The sequence below is a fragment of the Tiliqua scincoides genome, chromosome 12 (genome assembly GCF_035046505.1).
Source record: "Tiliqua scincoides isolate rTilSci1 chromosome 12, rTilSci1.hap2, whole genome shotgun sequence".
In the NCBI taxonomy this organism is placed as follows: domain Eukaryota; kingdom Metazoa; phylum Chordata; class Lepidosauria; order Squamata; family Scincidae; genus Tiliqua; species Tiliqua scincoides.
In genome coordinates this window covers 17,145,893-17,156,517 of record NC_089832.1, presented here as the reverse complement: position 1 = coordinate 17,156,517, position 10,625 = coordinate 17,145,893, and the positions used below count along the sequence as shown (strand labels likewise).

At 47.9% G+C, this 10,625-nt stretch overlaps 1 protein-coding gene across 1 annotated transcript in view; it reads right to left on the bottom strand.

Moving 5' to 3' along the window:
* The window catches only part of SLC16A2 (solute carrier family 16 member 2), a 21,816-nt gene extending 13,953 nt beyond the window's left edge, over window positions 1–7,863 (bottom strand). The window contains exons 1-2 of the mRNA XM_066640202.1: window positions 7,852–7,863; window positions 6,880–6,986 (exon numbers count right to left, since the gene is read on the bottom strand). Coding sequence (XP_066496299.1) covers window positions 6,880–6,986; window positions 7,852–7,863 — 119 coding nt within the window. The remainder of the gene's footprint in view (window positions 1–6,879; window positions 6,987–7,851) is intronic.
* Between the last annotated feature and the right edge of the window lie 2,762 nt (window positions 7,864–10,625).

The window sequence follows — 10,625 nt, the reverse complement described above, 5'->3', positions numbered from 1 at the left end:
TCAATTTAAGGTTCAGTGTGAAGGAGGGAGGAGTAAGTTGGCAACAGAGAGAGAGAGAGAGAGAGAGAGAGAGAGAGAGCTGACATGATCTGAAACTGACTGAAAGGGAGCGAAACAGAGTGAGAGAGAAGTCAAGCTGGCTATTCCACCCTGAAGGTTCCCATCCAGTCATTGCAACTTGATTCAGAGCATACTTACTCTGAAGCAAACCCCGTCAAGTCCAGTGGGATTTAGTTCTGAGAAGATGTGCATATGGCAACATTCTTGCCGCACACCTATCCCCCACCGCTGGTGTCAATGCAGTCATACAGATGGAGCGTGCACTGCATCCAATGGTGATGGTGGGGTGATCAAACAGCCAGCAGGAGATCAAGAACAATGTTCTTCACTAAACCCCTGGTAGGCTGCCCAATCACTGATGGGTCTCCTCAGACCTTCGCCAGTCACCTGGTTAGCAGAAGTCCAAGGAGAGAAAAGGGGCAGGGCAACTTAGAAAAGAGGAGACAGGATCATGGTGCAAGATCCAGCCCTCCCTCTGTTCTGTCTGCCGCGAAACTCCTCCTTCCCTCCCAACCCGTGACACACCTCTGCTGCTAACCTATGAGTCCCAGTGGAGGCTTTGGATGCTACTGCGCAGCATGGCACATTGCTGTTTGCCACAGTGGGCCAGAAATGCTTTGGCAGTGGCCCTGGCTTTAGTGCTACCCTAAAGGGCCTTGCATTGCCAGAATGTGAGTTCTGGCAGTGCATGGCCCACGTAGGACTGGGTCATATGTTACAGAACCCTCCTGTCCTAATTGACTTCAAAATGGATGGGTAGCCCATTCCTGATCAGCTACCATCATGGGAGGGGGGCTGACGCAATTTGCTCTTGCACCAAGTGACACAAACTCTAGTGAATGCAATGTGTCCCTGGAGCACCTTTTGGAGTAATATTCCTTTTCTTTTCATCCTTAAGAGGGCATATATCTGAATTGAAAATGTCCATTGCGCTCAGGGGCATGACAGTTTTGTAAAACCGAATCCATCTATATGCCCAAGATTTCAACTATATATATACAAGGACAAGGCGATACAAGGACATCTGCAAGAGGGATCTGAAGGCCTTAGGAGTGGACCTCAACAGGTGGGAAACCCTGGCCTCTGAGCGGCCCGCTCGGAGGCAGGCTGTGCAGCATGGCCTTTCCAGTTTGAAGAGACACTTGGCCAGCAGTCTGAGGCAAAGAGGCAAAGAAGGAAGGCCCATAGCCAGGGAGACAGACCAGGGACAGACTGCACTTGCTCCCAGTGTGGAAGGGATTGTCACTCCCGAATTGGCCTTTTCAGCCACACTAGACGCTGTGCCAGAACCACCATCCAGAGCGCGATACCATAGTCTTCTGAGACTGAAGGTTGCCAACAACAATATATATATATATTCCCCCCCCCCCCCAGGAAAATCTGGCTGCACGCAATAATGCATCACAGTAGAAAAAAGATTATTTTCATCTGATAAATAATTGCAGAAGCATAAACAGAACAGACTTTCTTTCTTGAAGACACATCCCTGGGGTCTGGCACTTTTCCACGGCTTTTAAGAAATACAAGATGAGTCACTGAAACGAGCAGTGATTTCTCTGGATGGACCTGATCTCAGCTTCTTTGCTATTGCAACAGCTTTAATAGATGGTTTAGGCTGTGGTCTTGAAGGTTCAATAGCCAATCGAACGTTTCTGCGTTAAGACATTATCTGACAGCTCAATAAATTGTGCATTGAAATGCATGTTGAGCACATAGCTTCTGTGTGTGCCATTCCGTTGGGACGTAGCACATTGGCAGAGCTCATGTTTTGCATGCCTAAGGACCCCAGCTTCCCCTCCCCATTGTCTCCCGTTAAAGGATATCAGGTAGGAAAGCTGGAAGATATCCTGGAAAAGAACTGTTACAATTCAGAGTGGACGGCACTGAGATCAATGGCATATCAAGGGTGCGGCAAGTCTGGACATCTGCCTGGGCACCCCTTAAAGGGGGTGCCACTGATCAGAAGAAAAGGGGGGGAAACAGCCAGTTCACAAAGCTGCCGCCTTGTGTTTGGGTACTTTCATGATCTGTCTACCCTGGTTCATTCTTCAAGGGGCACCCCCTTCAAGTGGGAGCCTTTACAGGAGAAGGAAGTGGGGTGGTAGCCAAATTGCGAAGTAGCCACTGCCAGGACCTTCTTGTGGTCCAGAAGGACCTGGAAGTGATGTTGAAACATCATGTGATATTGTCAAGTCACTACATCATGGACCCAGACACTGGGCCCCCCCAGATATGCACTGACTGGGTTAGACTGAGCAGTCCTCTAACCCAGGGGTGCCCAAACCCCGGCCCGGGGGCCACTTGTGGCCCTCGGGGGCTCCCAATCAGGCCCTTGGGAAGCACCCAGTCTCCAATGAGTTTCTGGCCCTCCAGAGACTTGCTGGAGTCCGTGCTGGCCTGACGCAACTGCTCTCAAAATGAGGACAACTATTCAACCTCTCACCTGAGCTGTGGGATGAGGGCTCCCTCCACTACTTACTGTTTCATGTCTGTGATGCAGCAGTGGCAGCAAAGGAAAGGCTGAGCTATATGACTTGAACTACTGCAAGACCTTCATTCATTCATATAAGTTCCATCTTATAAATAATGGAATAAATTCATTTATGTAAATTTATTCAAATTTTAAATGTAAATTAATTCTTTTTTTTTCTCAGGGCCCCTGACACAGTGTCAGAGAGATGACTTGGCCCTCCTGCCAAAATGTTTGGACACCCCTGCTGTAACCCAACATAAGTCATCGTCTTCTGTTCATACTGAGTATGAAGACGAAACTTACGGCTGACATGGGATGGTGGTGCAGGGCTGTGGGGGAATGAGAGGAGGATCTGTGCCAAGGGTTCACACATTTGGCAGGCCTTGGCAGCCAGGGCAAAATTTTGACTTTCCATGATCCTCCTGTTTCCCCCGCTATATAGGGAGGGGCAGAGTTTTCCCAGCATCCACAAAAGTCAGAGCTCTTTCATGGAGGAGCTCTTACCCTCAGCTGGTCAGGGGTTGATCCATGTTCCATGTTCCGCTTGCCCTCAGGAGCATTCAGAAAGTAACAAGAAGTTTCACTACTTCCAGAATGTCTCTGAGGCTCAATGCACCATCATGGACTACCCTCACCTCTATTTATTTATCACATTTTTTATCCCACCCTTCTTCCAAGTTGCTTGGGGCAGTGTACACGGTCCCTTCCCTCTTTTTGTCCTCACAACAACCCTGTGAGGTAGGTGCGGCTGAGAGATAGAGACTGGCCCAAGGTCACCTAGGAAACTTCATGGCTGAGTGGGAATTTGAACCTGATCTTCCAGCTCTAAGTCCAACTTCCAAACCACTGCACCACACTCACCATGTTAAAAAATGGACTGACCAGTGACAAACTAGTGAACCTATTTATGGGCCCTTTTTCAGTGGTATGGTTTGACATGGTAGAGCAAAGTACCATTCTAAGCAAAACCTGCTTCGTCCCCCTCCCGTCCTTTTCCATATGCTGCCCTCTTCCTACGCACTATTGAAAGGGGAGCCTGGTGGTGGTGAAATGCAGCAGGGATCAGTACCAAAAGTAAACAGAATGAAATATGCATCAGGCACATGAAATATGTATTGAGATGAATGCTACGACTGTGAACATGACCCTTGGCAGAAAGAGAGCTGGCTGCCTCTAGTTCCATGCACTTCATGGGATTTCCAACTGTGTTCCTGAAAACTTGGAATTCCCAGGAAGCTTATCAAGATTTCTTCAAAGAGAGGGTTGGTGATGGCAAGCAACCTTCCTCCATAGATGGTGTGGTGGAAGAGGAGAGAGGGCGGCCGAAAGGGTACAGGGCCTAGTTGTTAACAACATCCCTTCTCCTTCACTCTCCCCACTGCTCCCTCTTGTCAGAGATGTACTGGGAAAAAAGGATTTGCTAATATCCAAGACTGGGAAGCCCAGATAGGACAAGGCTAACTTGGGAAAGTCTCTCTTCCTGGTTAGCAAATCCAATGAGTTCCCCTCTCAAACCATAATGAGACTGGGGAGGTCTGGGAGAATGAGCAGGGTCTCAGTTGCTGGCTAAAGGGGGTAGATAGAGTCATGTGGGAAAGGTCATCTTTCCATATCCTGGCTCCAGGCCATATAGGATTTTAGAGCTCATAACAAACATCTGGAATTGAACCCAGAAGCAGACTGGCAACCAATGAAGCTGATGTAGAAAGGGAGTCATACAATTCCAAAGCAGAACCCACCCCACCAGTGGCGCCGTGGGGTGGGGGGTTATGGCCCATATTGGGTAATATGTACGGGGGGTGACACCACTACTGGGCAAAAATTTTTAAAATCTTGATATTTTTGAATAATACCATCATGTTATATATCATTTGATGGGTAATGTCGTGCAGAAGGTAATGAAACCAACCATGTTGAAATATCTCTATTCTATCAAGAGTTAGAGCCATGAAACCAGCGGGGTGAGGCAATGGTGCAATCACGCCACCCACTGCCCACGGCGTTGCAAGGGAGGAGGTCCATCATGACGGTGACGTGCTGGCCTCCTGCTCTGGGTGACGGCATGGCCTCCCACAGCATTTTTGACCCGCTGTAGCTCCCATTATATTTATTTTTATATATGATGACAAATGATGCCCTTTGGGTGAAATGTGGTAAGAGTGGACTTGAACAAATGAAAGTATCAGTAAACCTCCATGATGGTAACTGATTAGGATTGGAATATTTTTATAAATAGCGCTTCTCTCTCTCTCTCTCTCTCTCTCTCTCTCTCTCTCTCTCTCTCTCTCTCTCTCTCTCTGCTCACACACATGCAGAGAGAGAGAGAGAGGGAGAGAGAGAGAGAGAGAGAGAGAGAGAGAGAGAACCCTCTTAACAATGTCAGCCTTTTCAACCCTCACCATGTCTCAAATTATTACCATTCACTTTTGCTCCAACAAAGTACAAATCTGATTTTCACAGAGCCAGGAGTGTCGTGGCGGTCGCTGCGCAGTCACCAAGGGCAATATAATTTGCAATTAAAAAGCCTTTAATTGCAGCTAATCTCCATTATGAATCTAACATTGTACCATCCCCAGATTCGTTCCGTGAGTTTATTATCATGGCCGTAAAACAACAAATGATACCCTGTCCGAACCTTCTTTGGAAGATGAGCTCAGTGCGGAAGTAATAATGGCTGTGGTGAACACGCATGTTCTCTTGTGTATGACGTAAATATTGGTGCCTTAAACTAAACATAAGAACATAAGAGCAGGATTAGGCCATAGGCCCATCCTGGATCAGGCCATAGGCCCATCTAGTCCAGTTTCCTGTATCTCACAGCGGCCCACCAAATGCCCCAGGGGGCACACCAGATAACAAGAGACCTGCAAGGCTTCCTGGGAATTGTAGTTAAGAACATAAGAGCAGCCCCACTGGATCAGGCCATAGGCCCATCTAGTCCAGTTTCCTGTATCTCACAGCGGCCCACCAAATGCCCCAGGGAGCAAACCAGATTACAAGAGACCTGCATCCTGGTGCCCTCCCTTGCATCTGCCATTCTGACATAGCCCATTTCTAAAATCAGGAGGTTGCACATACACATCATGGCTTGTAGTTCATAATGGATTTTTCCTCCAGAAACATGTCCAATCCCCTTTTAAAGGCATCCAGGCCAGACGCCATCACCACATCCTGTGGCAAGGAGTTCCACAGACCAATGCTGAGTAAAGAAATATTTTCTTTTGTCTGTCCTAACCCGCCCAACACTCAATTTGAGTGGATGTTCCCTTGTTCTGGTATTATGTGAGAGTGTAAAGAGCATCTCCCTATCCACTCTGTCCATCCCCTGCATAATTTTGTATGTCTCAATCATGTCCCCCCTCAGGCGCCTCTTTTCTAGGCTGAAGAGGCCCAAACGCCATTGCCTTTCTTCATAAGGAAGGGGCCCCAGCCCAGTAATCATTTTCAAAACTAGGATCATTTTATACTGGATCAAACCCTCCTTTACAACACAATGCATCCTACTGGTGTACACACATTCTACTCCACAGTACATTCTTTCAAAGGAAATCCGCAAAACTCAGGACTGGACACTCATTTGATGTGGAAAGAGCTTGAGCTCACAGGGAGCAACAGAAGCTGATATAAAACCATACTACCACTTTCAACTTTTAGATTCACATTATGTAAGGGTGGTACTAGAAGACAGCAGGCGTCATGGCTGAACCACAGGCAATGGATGCCAAGTTATTCTTTAGCCATTACAATGGGGAACGTGGTGCTCGGTTGTGCACAGTGATGAGAATGGATTACAGCAGGGGTGCTCAATAGGTGGATCGCGATCTACCAGTAGATCGCGAGGCAAAATGAGTAGATGGCGGAGCCCTGTCTCTCCAAACTGTTAATATGTCAGTTTCGTCTAGTGACTAGACGAAACTGACATATTTAGCTAAACTGACACTGAAACTGACACTTTAGCTGCTCTTCAGGCATGCAGCAACAAAACGGACGAAACTGACTAGACTCCAGCAGGGGCTCCGTACATTAAAGGGGATGTCTGTCAGACGCTTCCTTCCCCCCTGGTAGATCTCCGGGCCTTGCTGGGTTTCAAAGTAGCTCTCGAGCCAAAAAAGTGTGAGCACCCCTGGATTACAGTATATTGGGGAAGTGTAGACATCTTCAGGTATAGAAGGGAGTAGCTTGCGATATTGACCAGTGCAGCTGGAGGCAATATGATGTTTCTGGCCTGGCCAGACTGGTATGAACACTGGCAGACCGCCTTCCACTTTGGAAGGGTCCAGTCAGCTGCCGCTTCTGCCTGCTCCCACTTCAGGTTCCAGCTCCCAGTTCACCCTGAAGACCCTGACCTGAAGAAGACGCCCTCCAGGTCCCGGATGTGCACGTGACCATCCAGAGACGGCTCGACAGGTTCAAGCTTGGGAGTCTTTGGGATAGAAGCAATTGGGGGTGGGGGCTGAAAAGCAGCTCGCAGCAGGTTATGGGGGAAAGTCGGCTTTAATGGATTTAATTGGTAGATAACCAGCTTAACTTTTAATCACGGATTGCAATGCATATGTATCCAATTAATTAGGAGGCTGCAGCTGAAAGGTGCTTTGTTTCCTAGGATGCAGAGATTCACTGGCCCCCTCCTCCCACCGCCATCTTTGGTCTGTATTCCGATCTAGCAAATCTTTAGCATTCCAGAGGGAACTGAGTATTGCTTTGCTTGTAGGAAGAAGAGGTAAAAAGCAAGGCAAACTCTCACTAAATCGACACCACCGCAGCTCCTAAATCAGTAACTGTCAACGTTTTTCCTTCTCATGGAACGCTGACCTCTATGGTCTTCTCTCTGATCTTTGCCTCTTGTGATGTCACTTCTGGACTCTGGTGCAGGTTCTGCGGCTCTGTTTTTAAGGCAACTGTCCGTAGTAACAAATTATCTGCTCCTCTTCCTCCAGTGGAGGAATTTGTCCAACAGGCAGTTGCCCTAGAAATAGAGTTGCAGAACCTGGATACGTTTTTCAGCAATTTTCAACTGCTGGGTTCAAACCTGCAGACCTTCTGTGGTACACCAACAGCGATTGGATATGACACGCACTGCTGATTGCCCTTCTGTCTGCCGCACCCCTTTCTGCCCTCCCCTTGTTTTTATGCTCCCTCTTTGCTCTCCTTCCTTCCCTCTGCTGCCTGGTTGGCAACCTTCAGTCTCAAAAGACTATGGTATAAGCCTACAGCACCCAGTATTCCCAGGTGGTCTCCCATCCAAGTAGTAACCAAGCCTGACCCTGCTTAGCTTCTGAGATCAGACGAGATCAGGCATGTCATTAAGCAGAGCTTACCTGCTCCGCCATGTGTTGAGGCCTGCGCTAGTGCCAGTGGGAGGATACAAGCCTTCCTGCAAGTGCTACTATCTTCTGCACTGTCGTAGTGTGTTGTACCACATGTTTGTGACAGTGTGCACGGGTGGAGCAGCCGCTCTGCCAGCATAAGGTGAGTTTAGGATTGTGCTGAAAATAGAGGGATCTGAAGGCCTTAGGAGTGGACCTCAACAAGTGGGAAACCCTGGCCTCTGAGCGGCCCGCTTGGAGGCAGGCTGTGCAGCATGGCCTCTCCCAGTTTGAAGAGACACTTGGCCAACAGTCTGAGGCTAAGAGGCAAAGAAGGAAGGCCCATAGCCAGGGAGACAGACCAGGGACAGACTGCACTTGCTCCCGGTGTGGAAGGGATTGTCACTCCCGGATTGGCCTTTTCAGCCACACTAGACGCTGTTCCAGAACCACCTTTCAGAGCGCAATATCATAGTCTTTCGAGACTGAAGGTTGCCAACATGAAAATAGTAAAACATGATCGAGGACAACGGCAGTATCTGTTCTGAGCGAAGATATGTGCTTCTGTGATTAGGTCAACGTGCCCGAGTCCAGGGCAACGCGGCAAATGCGAAACACTTGTTAATCATTCTAGCGTGCAGGTACAATAATGCGTTTCATGTCCTAGGCCTAGAGCACGGCCGCCTGCTAATTGTGAAGACATGAGATTTTACGGCCAGTGCGCTGTTGCAAGGGAGATCGCAACTCAAGGATCATAAAACAGGGACACGCACAGGGAAGTTATCCTGGCCTTTTGGAGGGCAGACAGACAGCCGTGACAGTGCTGTGTGTCTCCCAGTGGATATGTTTCATTATGGCTGGCAACTGAAGTCTGTAGATACTGTAGATCTAGGGGGAAATAAGTCTTGTATTCTTGAAGGTTGCTTTTCTGCCCGAGGCCAACGGCCTCTTCTACTCCACAATTCTGGCTATCAAATGTTGGCTGTTCAGATGTCTTTGGGAGGTTGACAAGCTGGCCTTATGACACCATCTTTCCCTAGTTGTTAATCTGGTAGTCTAAAATGGTCCTGTCTCTGAACGTAGACCATTTGCACTTGTAGACATAGAGACCTCTCTCACTTCTCAGGGTCCACTCTATCAGCTGAGATGCTCATGGCATATAGGTAGAGAAATGTATACACTGGGTTAACTGTAGATTATCCTTTTTTTTTTTTTTTTGTCTTCATACTCAAACAGGTACACAGGAAGTCTAACCTTACCCAGTAATGAGTGTACAGACTGTAGTGACTGTATAGTGTAGTGACTGTACAGTGACTGTACAGTAGAGACTGAACTGCAAAGCAGGACTTTCCTGTGTTAAAATTCACCGTTGACTTGAACTCAATAAATGGGTAAGTCCTTCCTTTTCAGCCTCAGTCTTCCCCACATGCAATATGGAGATAATAAGACATACTTCTTGTTGTAGGGACTACGTTCAGATAATAGATGGGAAATATTTTGCTAATTGAGAATGCATGGTTCAAATATCATTCTGTTAGGGTTGGCAGGCTGGAGGCAAAGCAAGAAGGCAAGCAACCTGAACAGCTTTTTCAGTTTGTGCAAGATCAGGGTCTGTGCAGGGCCAAGTGAAAATCCTGTTGATCCCTAATGTCACCTGAATCCCAATGCAAATCACTTTCCCCTCCTCCTTCTTCCCCCAAGCTGCTATTTTCTGCATGGAGAAAGCGCTAGAAAAGTGGAGAAAATCAGTGGCAGTTTCGGAGATATTATTTTCATGGGGGGGGGATGATCCCTTCTCCCTCTGGGCCATGGTCCAAGTGCAAACCAGACTCCTATGCATCTACTTGGTTTTAAACAACAGCTGATGGCCATGCAGAACCGCATGGATCATGGTGTAGTGTGACCTTTAGGGTAATTTTAGTAAAATGGGTGGGTTTACAAAGCCTCCAAAGCCTGCCTGCCTAGAGAGAACAAAGGACACAGTTGCCCCTGCAAGAACAGGCTCTAAAAATCCATATAGTTTACCTCTGGGAAGAGTAAAAAGGTGGTGTGTATCTTCTGTGCTGGTGTGGAGAATGGCTAGACCAATGAAAATGGACAGTGTTTCCCCGAGGACAAAGATATCCTGCATGGTCAGATATTCCTTTAAAATCTGCCTTTAAAAGGGGATTGGACAAGTTTCTGGAGGAAAATTCCATTACGGGGTACAAGCCATGATGTGCATGCGCAACCTCCTGATTTTAGAAATGGGTTATGTCAGAATGCCAGATGCAAGGGAGGGCACCAGACTGAGGTCTCTTGTTATCTGGTGTGCTCCCTGGGGCATTTGGTGGGCCGCTGTGAGATACAGGAAGCTGGACTAGATGGGCCTATGGCCTGATCCAGTGGGGCTGTTCTTATGTTCTTAACTACAATTCCCAGGAAGCCTTGCAGGTCTCTTGTTATCTGGTGTGCTCCCTGGGGCATTTGGTGGGCCGCTGTGAGATACAGGAAGCTGGACTAGATGGGCCCATAGCCTGATCCAGTGGGGCTGTTCTTATGTTCTTATGTTCTTATTCCAGTCATGTGCTCCATATCAATGGAGTGAATACATTTCCCAGGGAACTGCTGTTCAAATTGGATGTGAGACGATGGGGTAAGAGGAAGGCAAACTGAGCAAAGCCTAGGAATTGAATAGATGTGTTCAGCGAGGGAGTGAATAGATTCACAGCCCAATCCTAACCTGCGCTGGAATAGGCAGGCCAACTGGCCTGCACCATATAGGAGATGGCTGCCATGCAACTTGG